Source organism: Lycium barbarum, chromosome 4, assembly GCF_019175385.1.
Source record: "Lycium barbarum isolate Lr01 chromosome 4, ASM1917538v2, whole genome shotgun sequence".
In the NCBI taxonomy this organism is placed as follows: domain Eukaryota; kingdom Viridiplantae; phylum Streptophyta; class Magnoliopsida; order Solanales; family Solanaceae; genus Lycium; species Lycium barbarum.
The window spans coordinates 139691924-139705766 of NC_083340.1; the positions used below are offsets into that span (position 1 = coordinate 139691924).

At 35.1% G+C, this 13843-nt stretch overlaps 1 protein-coding gene and 1 long non-coding RNA gene across 2 annotated transcripts; one reads left to right on the forward strand and one right to left on the reverse strand.

Moving 5' to 3' along the window:
* Positions 1 to 178: 178 nt before the first annotated feature.
* LOC132638718 (uncharacterized) lies at positions 179 to 2582 on the forward strand. The gene is made up of 3 exons (XR_009581860.1): positions 179 to 430; positions 1321 to 1386; positions 2320 to 2582. It is a non-coding gene; the product is annotated as an uncharacterized LOC132638718 (long non-coding RNA).
* Positions 2583 to 3747: 1165 nt separating this feature from the next.
* LOC132636659 (uncharacterized) lies at positions 3748 to 13540 on the reverse strand. Its single transcript, XM_060353622.1, has 7 exons — positions 12363 to 13540; positions 9438 to 9554; positions 6250 to 6428; positions 6059 to 6152; positions 5303 to 5380; positions 5099 to 5200; positions 3748 to 4111 (listed from the first exon to the last, which is right to left on the reverse strand). Exons 1-7 carry the CDS (start codon positions 12837 to 12839, stop codon positions 3974 to 3976), a joined length of 1185 nt encoding a protein of 394 aa, XP_060209605.1. The 5' UTR covers positions 12840 to 13540; the 3' UTR covers positions 3748 to 3973.
* Positions 13541 to 13843: the final 303 nt, after the last annotated feature.

Consider the following 13843-nt stretch of genomic DNA (forward strand, 5'->3'; position numbering starts at 1 on the left):
AAAATTGGGATCACAATTCATAAAAATTGGAATTAAAAATCTTGTGCAAAAAGGGGCATGTGGCCGTGTACAATGGAAAGGGTCCCACACATTGTGTGGCCAATTTTAATTGGTCCAACACATTGTGTGGGCCAAAGACAACTAAGAGATATTTTGTATACTCTTAAAAGATGAAGACCAAGTCTTCTTTCATCATTTGCTCACTTCAACACCTAGAAAAATAAGAACTTGGGAGCTCCATTTTTGCCACTGTTTTCGGCCAAGAACAAGAGAAAACCAAGATCATTTCAAGCCTCCCTAAAAATAATTCTTTGATACAAACCCACTATATTGAAGTCCCTAAGTAGCATGGAAGTATTGTTTGGGTCATCCAACCATTAGTTGTGCCTATTTGCAAACCCTAGCCTATTGGTGGAGGTGAAGAACAAAGGTATGTTTTGCTCTTGCTTTTGTGTTGCGAACGTTTATTTCATGTTGTAGTATGTTAATATGGATGAAATTGGTGAAATATAGTATGTTGGAAGTGGAGTGTGTGCATTGTGTTCGAGCCGTGTATATGGGGGTAGAAAATGGAATTTATGAATCAATTCTTATATCATGTTAGATTGTTGGAGAGTGGGGAAGAGAATAAAAAGTCCTCAATATATATATATATATATATATATATATATATATATATATATGTGGTGTGGACGAATGTGAGTCCTATTATTATATTGCTTAGCGCTTTAGTTATCGTCGATATGAATTCTAGTTGGAAATAAGTGTTTAGTGACTCAAGAATGATGTTGAAATGGTAGGGGCTGATCTAAGGCTTATTTTACGTTCGATGTAATTCGTATATTTTATGAGAATGATATTGTTATATTGTGGATTGTGATACAAAACATGACTTGAAAATGAGGAAAGTGAAAAGAGGGCTGCTCTCGGCTAGGGACTGTTTTCGGCCAACATTGGAGAAAAATTTTCGGATTGTTAGAAATGTCATGCGAATTGTTTAGAAAGTCCTCCAATATTGTTGGTAAGGATTTGGGTTGAAAATTGAATATATGAGCTATATTGTGGCTTGAATGTAAGCCGTCGAAACGAATATTTGGGAAGTTGTCGAATGGTGTAAAAGAGAGCTACTATTATTATTTTGCCTTTCGAATTGATTATCGATGTTGCTAGGTTGGTTGTTGTTGCTGTTGTTGATTTTGAGCGAGTTAAATTCTCGGGATGGCCTATTTACAGGGGAAATGCTGCCGAATTTTCTGTAGAATTTAATGAATGGCTTAAGGGCCCTTAGCTAATGTTTGGTATTCGTTGGCGTATTTGTAGACCTTGGGGAGCCCGAGGCGTAGATTTGGATTAGCTTTAGATTGGCTTGCTTGGAGTGCGTACGAGGTATGTAAAGCAACCTTCTTTTCTTGGCATGCCTTAGTTTCACATAGGCTAGATTAGAGCCTTAAGGAAATTCCAAATCCGACATCCGAGCATGATATGATCTATATATTCCTTGGCACTCCTATGTATGATTTGATGAAAAACAGAACCATTATGTTTTTGAAAGAAGGGATTTCCAAACTTTGTACAAAAGGTTTCACTTTAATAAATTTCGTAATCTTTGAATGTCATATCTTTCGCATAAAGGCTCGGATTGTTCCAACATTTTCATAAGAGTTGGCATGACGTATAATGAGTATGTTGTCCATAAGCGGGCCTGATTCGGGTCGATACCCGTCCGTGGGTCCCGCGACCTTCCTTTATGTAATTCGGAGAATCTTTGAAAGAATTTGGTATGACCATTATTCCGATTTCAAATATGATCATTTTACTTATGTTTGAAGTTATGATAATGATTTTATGCATATGACTACTCACGACTCTATTCGTGCATTCTGTTATTCCTTTCGCCGAGTCCCGGGCCGGTTCTGTTATCGTGCGCATTTTGATATACTCCGGAGTTATGCTGTGTTTATGGTTCACCGAGCTACTCGCAAAAGAGGGTCGGGTTCCACCTATATCTGGTGTTATGCTGTGTATGGCGTTATGTTGTGATGTGATATGTGACGGGGATACGGAGATCTGAGACTTTCTGGTGTTATGCTGTGTTATGGCGCCATCGACGGGTGGGCGACCATATTCTTCTGTACCCGATGCATGACTTACATGTTTTTGAAAGCAAACAAATTTTGATATGTTGGATTTGCACTTATGTTTGATACTTCCATTTCGTTTATATCTCAGATTTGCTTTCTGTACATTCTGCTTTGCATACTCAGTACATATTTCGTACTGACCCCCCTTTCTTCGGGGGGCTGCGTTTCATGCCCGCAGGTACAGACGCACAGTTTGGTGATCCACCGGTTTAGGACACCCCCTTTTTGCTGTTGGAGTGCTCTTCTCCTTTCAGAGCATATCTTTTGGTATATATTTTTGTTCGCCATGTATGTATATATATTCGTTCAGGGGTACGGCGGGGCCCTGTCCCGCCATATGATTCGTTTGGTCTATTAGAGGTCTGTAGACGTATTTGTGGGTGTGTGTGCCTACTTATGTACAGTTATGTTTATATGATTCTACTCGTTATGGCAGCCTCGCCGGCGTGCATTTTGTATATGCGTTTTGGGCCGTTGTGCCATTTGATAGCCTTGTCGGCTTTTGATATATTTGACAGCCTTGCCGGCTTTTTGATATATATATATATATATATGTTCGCACATGGTTGCGTTGAAATGTGTCTGATACAGTTTGATATGATTTGAGACGGCATATAGTACTTATGGCCGCATATGCTATTTGGATGTGATCAGATATGGATAGGTATGTCAGGGTGCCCAAGTAGGGCACTAGTCACGGCCTACGGGGTTGGGTCGTGACAATATGGTTGGAGGGAGAGACAGGAAGATACAATTCAAGATATTATTTTGGCTAGCTGCGGGGGTTGGGTGTTTTTTTTTTTTTGGGGGGGGGGGGGGGGGGGGGGGGGTTCGCCGGTTAATTAACTCAATGTGAAAGAAAGGTCATCAAGTCAGAAGTCAGAACTAGGAAGTGCTTACTAATAGCGAAAGGTTTAACATCTGTAGGCCTTATTAGTAGTAGCGAACATCAAGTAACTTCATTTGTAAAACGGCAGATTGGTAAATAGAGTCCAATCTCTAAAATAGAGCTTAGTCTCTCCATGTTAATTGAGGCCTAAGGTATAGCCAGTAACGATACTAAACGTACTAGCAATCACTTTTGAGGAATTATTAATTCAAAACTTCCTATCACTAATCGTTCTACAGTGTGTCATCCATTATATACTGGCAAGTTTGGAAGTTGAGGTGCCCTGCTGGATATGGTGGTGAACTTTGCAGAAACACAGGCAGTTCTTCTGGGGGGCAGCATGGGGTGCTTCCCATGTAATTTAGAATAATAAACAACTATAATAGTGGATTAATTAAAGTAACATAACATAGGTCAGGGGTATTGGAAAACCAAACCAATATTCAATTTAAAACCATGTTAATATTATAGATTGTAGTCACATGTCCAAAGTTTTAATATATTGAACATTTGGCAACAATTTCAAGTAATTTATCATTATCTATAATTTATCCCCGATTTGCATGCAGACCAAACTACCCTAAGTGCTTTATACTTGCCATAGTTTTTATTGAATCAGATTTTTCTAAAAAGAGCCAAAAAAACAAAAAACAAAAATAGAATGTGACCTTTAACCAAGAGCCCTACCATGAAAGTATGCAAAACTGATCAATAAGGTAACAAGGGGAAAGAATGAAGAACTAGTATACAACAGTTCAAATTTACATCTTCGAAGATCTACAACATAAATAAATAAACACAAGACCCTCCAAGCTGCTGTTTAGCTCATTGCTTTTATGAGCAAACAAAAGGGTTGATTTCCTAAAAGGGCAGCATGCCCTGATAGAGATACATATGGGTGTATTTATATAATATAATACAATTACTAGGTTTCTTTCATACACTATTGTTTGTCACCCGCGCTTATGGAATTTAACCGCCTTAGTCTCTGGTCAAGCTCTGCCATAACCGCCGGTTCCTGTTTTTTCCTCTGTCTTGATATAGTAGTGGTTGTCATAAAACCAATTTGATCAAAAGCAACCTGAAAAGAAAAAAATGTCAAGAATATGGTTAGTTTTCGGGGTTAAATGACTCATTCAAAATAGTTGTTTTAAAATAGATTGATATTGTCCAAGCCCAAACTGGTCATGTAGAAGACATTATGTTGTCCCTAGCATTATATATAAGAGTTTAAGTTCTATAAACGAACAATATATAGATATTTTTAACCATTATGTTAGGTTAAACTACAACAACACGTAATTACAATCAGACCTCTCTATGATAGTCATCCTATATAACAATATTTCACTACAACAGCTAAGCTTTCTTTGGAACCGACTTTCATATGATGTTATATTGCATGTTTTGTATAACATCTCGCTATAGCAGCTAAAAATTATTCGGACAAATGATGCCATTATAGAATGTATATCGTTAAAATAGATATCGTTATTAAATTGAATTTATGGTGCAAAAATTCTTTATAATCAGTATATATAACTTAAATTCTTATGCATATTAAACCAGAACACTAAACTCTGTTGTGCAAAACCATTATATGCCCGCTTAAACCTTAAATAGGTACTTGAAGATATGAGCATAACAGTGTTATCAAAAGCGCAAAAAAGCTCTAAGGTCAGCTGGGGCTTGAAGCGCAAATAAAGCACAGGCTTTAATGAAAAAAGGCGCAATGGTGCAAAAAGACAAACATATATATATATATATATATGTTTAGACCAAGACTAATAGTAACAAGCATGAATGACAAATATATGGACAAAGAAAATGTAAAAACATTACGCTAAAGTGAAATATCAATTATCTAGTGTCACCTCATCAAGAGAGGCTCATTGGCAAGGAAAAATATGTCTTAGAGCCTTGATGATGACACTGAAGCGCATATAAAGCGAGGCGAAGCGCTCAACATGTTCTGAGCCTCGCTTCAGAGCTTAAGCTCGTTTTAAGCGTGCCTTTGACAACACTGGAGCATAATAGATAGAACAAGAATCTAGTGAGAAAATATTACCGTCAACAACTCATCAGGATCAAAAAGTTGATGTGTGCATCTCTGGATGATATGAATTACATCCCCAACATGATGGACCGTCAGCAACTCTTCTTCGTTCATCTATTCATTGGCATATCATAGGACTTATCTTAGCATTTGATATTCATTTTTAAGCTAATGAAAAAAAGTTATCATAAACGCATGACATTATAAAGTATTTACCTTAAAAATTGCCAATGCCACATGAAATAGAAGATTTGCACCTTCATTGAAAAGGACATCCCAGACCCGCAAGGTCGTCTGTAATGAAGTCGCAGATGGAAGGATTATTAACCAATATTAACCTGGTGTTTTCATATGAGAACACATAGTGCATGGTCTTTTTCATAGCAACTCACATGAGAAAATGACAAAAATGGTCCCTTATATTTGAGGGTAGGTTCAAAATAGTCCCTTAAGTATGCGCTTAACACTTCTGGTCCTTTAAGTTTGCCAAAAGCTAACACTTTTAGTCTCTTTTAAATATATACCGAACTCAATCTGCTAGATTTAATGGGCACTATGGAAAAAAATAGTGGGAACTCACTTTTAGAGGTAATTTTTATAGTTTCCGCTATTTTTGATTAATTTGTCGAGTCTGGTGCAATTTTTTGCGGTGTACTTTATGCTATTTTTTATATCTTTTTAGTGTCTACTATAATTTTTGTGTTGCATATTTTAGGATTTGATGGGACTTCCTTGCTGTTTATAGTTAAATCCTTTTTTCCTCCTATTTTCATCAAATCTAACAAATAGAGTTCGGTAAACTTTACGGAGACTAAAAATGTGAATTTTGACAATCTTAAAGGACCAAAATTGTTAAGTGTATACTTAAGGGACTATTTTGAACTTACCCTCGAACATAAGGGACCTTTTTTGTCATTTTCTCCAACTCACACACACACACAAAGAGGAGAAAGAGGGACTAAATTTGTTGACCTCAGAAGGCAAGCTTTTTGCAAAAAGGCAGAGAAACCACTCGGTGCAAACAAGAGAAACATCGAACTCCAGCGCATCCAAGTGAGCGGCTATCCTGTATTTCTCCTTATCGGTATCAGAAAACAGCAGAATTTGTAAAAAATAATCTATATTCATCCCAAAGGCGAACATCTGGAAGAGATATGAAGTACCTTGAAGCTTTTTTGTTTAATAGATCCTTGAACACTCTTTGATCGACATGGCATCCAGATAAGTTCTTATTATAACAGTCACTGACTAAGACATTCTCTAGAAGGACAGCAATCATCCAGAAAGCCTCTTCTTCAGTTTTCATCACCAGCAATAATAATGCTGCAACATAGTTCATTCCCTGCAGATCGATTTAGACCAGATCGACATGTCAAATATTAATGAAGCAAAATGACTACTTCTTGACGTAGTTTTCCACATCTTTTGCTCTAAGTCAAATACAATTGAAGTCAAATTTATGTGCAAAATAGTTTAAAACTGAGAGGAGTTGGATGCTGCATGCAGTGGCGTACGCAGGATTTTTTGTAAGCAGTGTCGACCTTTAAAGAAGTAAACAAATGAATAAATTGTTATAATGTCAAGTTAAAGGATATTTAAATCGTATTAATAAAACATAACTCACATAAAAATATGTAAATCATATTAATAAAACGTAACTCGAATAAGAAAAGAACTTAGAAAAAAAAGCAACAAATAGCACGCCCTCCCAGAAAGTAGGAGAATAGGTAATTTGCTTTCAAAGTTGCAACTTTTGTGACTAAATTATTATGGTAATTGATCCTAGAGATAAAAGAATGAGGCAATTAAATAAAAAATAAATATCAAACAAACATCCAGCTGGGAATCGAACTCACGACCCCAGGACCCCACTGTAGACAAGAAAGGCGCTAAACCAGCGCGCTAGACTGATGGTCATGTCAATGTTGTATCACTTATATATTTTATAAAAACTTTCGGATATGTTATACATATATATTTACTAAAATTTCCGGACGAAGCAGTGTCGGATGACACCCCTCGGCATAACGTGGGTCCTCCCCTGGCTGCATGCATTTCGTTTTACAACCTAAGGCAACTGTGCTAAGTAGGCATTTGGACATAAAAAACGTGATATTTTTTTAAAAAAGAAAAATTTGAAAAAAAGTATTTGAAAGTTGAAGTTGCGTTTGGACATGCATTTAACTTGAAAAGTAGAAGTTTTGGGTGGAAAAAATTCATAATCCACTTTTTCAAACTTGAAACTCATCTTCAAAACATTTTTCAAAACATCAGTCCAATGTATAAGCAAACGCAGTATAGAAAAAAATTAAAAAAATCATGTCCAAACGGGTTTATTACTAGTTGAATATTTATTACTTGAGATGTGGAATAAATCAATTATAAAGCTAAGCATCACCTTTATTACCAACATGTACAAACAGCAGTGAACTTTTAACTGTGGTATTTTTAAAAAAAGCAGAAATTGGATTGAATAGTTTAGTCCTAGACAATCATGTTTAATGATAAAATACATGAATTTAAAGCAGTGCTAATTGCTCATCAACTGCTTTCACTTCTATAGTAGCCGACTCTAACTGATTTGGGACTGAAGTGTACTTGTATGATTGATTGATATTACAATGTTCCCCAAAATGCATGATTTGATCTGGTTAGTGCGTTGAATGACTTATTTTGCATCTGCCATCGAGTATTTGTTAATTTTTCTCATAATTTTATGTGAAAAACACTACTTGTATCTAATTTAACGATAAAAAAGAACAATACTAACATCTAATTCTTATGCAAAGATCTCAAAGTAATAACTAGGTTAAACAAAATGTGACGGGAGTAATATTATCATTTCGTGTCTTTTTCCTTTACCAGTTTCACATATTTCTTCATGTCTTGAACAATTTTTTTCTTTATCTTAAGATTTCAAGAACATAAATATCAGTAGCCTGATTTAGTGCAAAGGCCTAAACTACTATTTTCAGCTCTAAAAGTATGCCTACGAGTCAATAAAGAAAGAGAAAGTGATAAGTTCGTAAAATCATGTAATTCTAGCTTAAGATTTGCTAAAAGTTTGAGGTATTTCATTGGTGTATCTAACTTATCTTATCATATTTTTGTAACAAAAAGAGAATGATGATTTATGGAATGAAAAAAAAAAATGCTATAAAGAGGTCATCTTATGATTCAACTTCAGCGTCAAAAATGTATAAATCCAGGAGAGCTTAACCCAAAGAGGTTTAAACAAGGAAGATGTGCTAAATAAGTAGTAAGCATTAAAATTCATCCTCGAGCATTAGCCTGTTTTGATTAATGTTGTGTCAATGTTCATCCTCGAGCATTAGCCTGTTTTGATTAATGTTGTGTCAATGTCTCCCACACATCGAACAAGAGAAACAAGGGACTTTAGGAGATTCATGGTCAGTTGTGAGTCTCAAGAGAGAAGGGTGATGTGACTTAACCATAAAAGACTCATAGAGTTTAACACATCTTGAATTGAACAAGCCTAGAACATACAGAAGGGAATCTCAAACTTACAAATACTCAAGTAAGAAATCTTAATTGAGAGAGAACATTTAAATAAGGGATCCTATCATCTCATGCATGTTAATATCCAAATTTTAATGAACAAAAACTCTTGTTCAAAAGCTGAAGTTGATTTGTTAATCCTCATAGGACGATACTCTACTTACTACTTCATTACTTAAGCAAGTTAGTGCACTTAACAGGGCAGTTTAGTTATGTCAGAGAGAAGCAAAGATACATTCATTTTATCAACTTTCACATCAAATAAAACTATACACTTAATAGAGCTAAAAGGCTAAAAATTTGCATTGTAGAACAAAATCAAGTGTTGAGCAATGAGAAAGAGATCTAAAATGGTCTAACTTCACATAACATATGCATCCCTATAAGTCGGGCCTATTTTAGCTTACTGAAATATCCCTCCGTTTCAATTTATGTGTCTTACTTTCATTTTTAGTCTGTTTCAAAAAGAATTTCACTTTCTACATCTAGTAACTCTTTGTATCCAACATCTTACATCGCATATTTAAGACCACAAGATTCAAAAGGCATTTTGGTATATTACATATATCTTTAGCTTAAGACCACAAGATTAAAAAGTCTTCTTTACTTTCAAACTCCGTGCCCAGTCAAACTAAGGCACATAAATTAAAACGGAGGGAGTAGTAGCATAGAACAAAAGGAAGTTATATAAATGTGTGAAAAATGACTGTATGATATCCCCAATAAAGCATGGAAGCTAGAGAATATATAAAGCTGATGGGATTACAAAATAATATCTTTGGCCAAGATAAATATTCAGATCATCTACTTAGAAAGAAAAAAATAGATCTACCTGGCAGTAGCCAACATCAGAATCACGGAACGAATAGGCAACAAGGACCCGTCTAAGGGCAGCATGACCCTCAGCAGTGTCCAACCAAGGATGACCAGGAAAGGTTCGCGGAAGGTCCTGTAAGTAAAAACACATTGAGATAATAATAAAAGTGGAGATACCAAAACATAAAATATAAAATATCTCTAAATTTTCTCATATCTCAAAATTTTCTACATTTTCAACGTGTGACTCTCACTCTAACTAAAATAAAGAAAATAGAACCTCCCAGACTTTAGTTCACAGACAAGGAAACATCAGTATAAAGACCCTATAAAGCTATTATTGCAGTCCGCAGACTGGCACTTTAAAAGAGCACAAAAGAATCTCTCTCTTCAAATATTATGGCAGCATATATACAAGCCTGTGCAGAACCATATACAGTTAACCACAACAAAACTAGAAAAAAGAAACTCTAGTGCCGTTCTGGCAAGTGTGAGTAATCGTTTACTCAATATATCTATCAGGACTCGAGACGAAGGTTGGCATTAGAATATAAAAGATAAGACAAGTTCTAGCACATATACCATAATAATTAAACTGGGAAGTAAGGCAGAAATAAGCAGTCAATCCTTGGAAGCTGACATACAAGTCATCTCCTAAAAATACTGGCTGAATTTCCACCTTTGAGATCGTCACTGATTTATGATTTATCCATGCCTACCCTTAAAATTGCTCCATAAAGTGGATACCACTGTGAAAACTTAAACAATTACTCCATCCGTCCCAAAAAGATTGTCCTCTTTTGACTTGGCACAAAGTTTAAGAAATAAAGGAAGACTTTTGAAATGTGTGGTCCAAAACAAGCCTTATATTTGTACCCGCAAGGGTGGCTCAGTTGGTTGAGCATGGGGCTTTCATAATGGAAGTCTCAAGTTCGAAACCCCCTGCCTACGACAGCAGGGGATTTGCCTTCTGGGTCGAGCTCGTCGCACCGGGCTTGCCTAGTGCGGGTTACCTCTCCTGTGTGGTTTGCGAGCTATTGCACAGGAGTTGGGTTTACCTTGTGCGCACCCGAAGGGTAGCGGCTGCGGGTTCCCATGTCATCAAAAAAAAAAAAAAAAACAAGCCTTATATTTGTGTGGCTCTAAATCATCTCATAAAGTTAAATTGTTTCTAAATATAGAAAGGGGACAATCTTTTTGGGACAGACTAAAAAGGAAAGGAGGACAATCTTTTTAGGACAGAGGGAGTAGAACACTGCATAAGACGGCTTCTTTTTACAATTCTATATTTTCATCTTTCTTTGTTCTTTCTGTATCAAGGGTTTGATGAGGTGATTCAAAGAGGACATACTTAAATTCTATAGATAAGTAGGAAGTTTTAATTACTCAAAAAAGTATCAAAATGACCACTGAATTTACCATCTTCCCCTTCTCTTTCTCTAATATGACCAAGAAATGCCGAATTACTAATCCAACAATATAATCTGTGGAACGAACTATTTTAAAGCATAATAAGTACTTCGTCTTCTCAAACTTTTTTACACTGGAGCTTTTTTTCAGCTACATAACCATCTTCCCCAGTCCTGTAATTAGCATAAACATCTTCAGAATCCATCATGACTTAAGCTAAAAACTATGCCATACTAGTGAAACCTTTGAAGCTGCAAAGCTTCCACACACAACTTTCTCTGCCCCAAAAACCTTTGTTATTATATCTCATAGCGTCCTATGACTTCAGCCTGTAATAAAGTGACAAATTTCACATCTAGAGCATCTATGAACTATGACCACAGAAAATATCCATCAAAAGTATCCAACAGGTTATCAAAACATCAAGTCTCAACATAATGCAAAAACTAACCAAGCTATAAAAGAACTAACATCAAATATATCACAAAAAACATGCTCAGGAACAAAACCAAATCTTTCATCTGAATCTCATAAGGGATCAATCAGTGTTATCAAGGGCGAAAAGCGCAAAAAAGCTCTAAGGTCCCTTGGGGCTTTAAGCGCAAATGAAGTGTGGGCTTTAATGAAGAAAGGAGCAAATGGAGAAAAAAATAAAACTATGTACGTGTAGTCCAAGACTAATAATTATAAGCATGAATAACAGTATATGGACAAATAAATTGAAAAAAGATTACGATAGATTGAAATATCAATTGTTTAGTGTCGCCTGTTCAGGAATTACGCTCATGGCAAGGAAAAGTATGCCTTAAGAGACTTGATGACAACACTTAAGTGCCCGCTAAGCGAAGCGAATCGCTCGACACGTTTTAAGCCTTGAGTCAGGGCTTAAATGTGCCTTTGACAACACTCTTAAGCGCGCCTTTGACAACACTGAGAAAATAGCCAACAAAAGAATCCAACAGGTTATCAAAACATCACGTCTAAACATTGAAAAAACTAGCAAAGCCATAAAAGAACTAACATCAAATAAAACACTAAAAACATGCTAAGAAACAAAACCAAATCTTTCAGATAAACATCAAGTCTCAATATAATGACCAAGCCATAAAAGAACTAATATAAAATAAAACACAAAAACATGTTCAGTAACAAAACCAAATCTTTAAGATATACATCAAGTCTCAACATAATGCAAAAACTAACCAAGCCATAAAAGCACTAACATCAAATGAAACACTAAAAACATGCTAAGTAACAAATACAAATCTTTCAGATAAATATCAACTCTCAACATAATGCAAAAACTAACCAAGCCACAAAAGCACTAACATCAAATAAAACACTAAAAAATGCTAAGTAACAAAAACAAATCTTTCAGATAAACATCAAGTCTCAACATAATGCAAAAACAAACCAAACCATAAAAGAACTAACATCATACAAACCACAAAAAACATGCTCAGTAACAAAACCAAATCTTTCCTCTGAATCTAACAAGGCATCAACATAACATTTGAACCAAGAAACTCACATGATCAATCTGTTTAGTTGCAGGTGTAACCTTATCCTGTACAGCCTTAGTCAAATCCTCATAATAACTTTCCGGGGCGGTCGATTTCTTCTTAGCAGCACCAGATAGTGAAAACCACACTTTAGGCCTTAAAACAGGTGGGATACCTTTCCTAATTAGCTTCTTAAGTGTAATTGCATTCACCAAAGCTGAGAATTTTAAGGATGTTTTTAAGGTTGATGAAACATGAGTTTGTAAATACCAATTTGCACCTTTACTAGCTTCTAATGCCCACCAAACTTTCCCTTGTTCCCTAACTTTTTCTCTAACCTCATTTAAAACATTAACATCATCAACATTTCCTTCAACAGTAAATCCATATAGATCTTGAAATTTTACAGTTATTTTTGCCCTTCTAGCATGTATACTTGGCCTCAAAATTGGAACTTGAGATTGATATTCAGTTGCCATATCTCTCTTACTATGGGTTCCATACATTTTTATGGATTTACACAAAAATAATGGCCACTTTTTCAAGTTTAAAGATTGAATCTTTTCACAAATGGGAATCCAAGAATTCAAAGAAAGGCCATTTTTTTAACAATGGGTATTCAAGAATTAAAAAAAAAAGGCCATTCTTTGAGTATTAAATAGCAAAAATTGAATCTTTTTAACAATGGGTATTCAAGAATTCAAAAAAAGGCCATTTTTTGAGTATTAAATTGCAAAAATTGAATCTTTTTAACAATGGGTAACCAAGAATTCAGAGAAAGGCTATTTTTTGGTCATTAAAATGCAAAAAATCAGAGCTTTTAAACAAATGGGTATTCAAGAATTCAAAGAAAGGTCTTTTGTTTTAGCATTAAATTGCAAAAACTGAGCTTTTTTTGAAAAATGGGTATTCAAGAATTCAAAGAAAGGACAATTCTTTTGGCAAAAAAATGCAGAAAGAAACTAATAAAATATGGATTAAGATATAGATATATCACCACTCTTAAAAAGAATATAGAAACACAATAAGATTAACCTCTTGACCAACTGAACAGGAGAAAGAAAAATGATTTGAAAAAAAAAAAAAAGGAAAAAGGTAATAGTAAAATGATAAAGTTGGATGATATGGAGAGAGATGATTCAAATGCAAGGAAAATACTCCTCTCTGTGGCATTTGGTAGAATGGTTCAAATCTTAAAAAAGACAAAAAGAAAAGAGGAAAAGAAAAAAGTTCTTTCAAACAGGGGGTAAGAGTTTAACTTATATATGTGTGGGGTCAAAAAAATTATGTGATGAAATTATTAAAGATATTCATGTGAAATTATTAAAAAGATATTCATGGGTAACTCTTCATGAAATATGAGGCGTACAATTTTGAATATAAAACGGGTTATTTGCTATTGCTGATGAAGATGATTTGATAGTATAAAAATTATTTACGCTATCAAGATATATAAGCTAAATTCTATAAATACAAGGGAGCGCTAAATACAATTATGCGAGTAATAAAT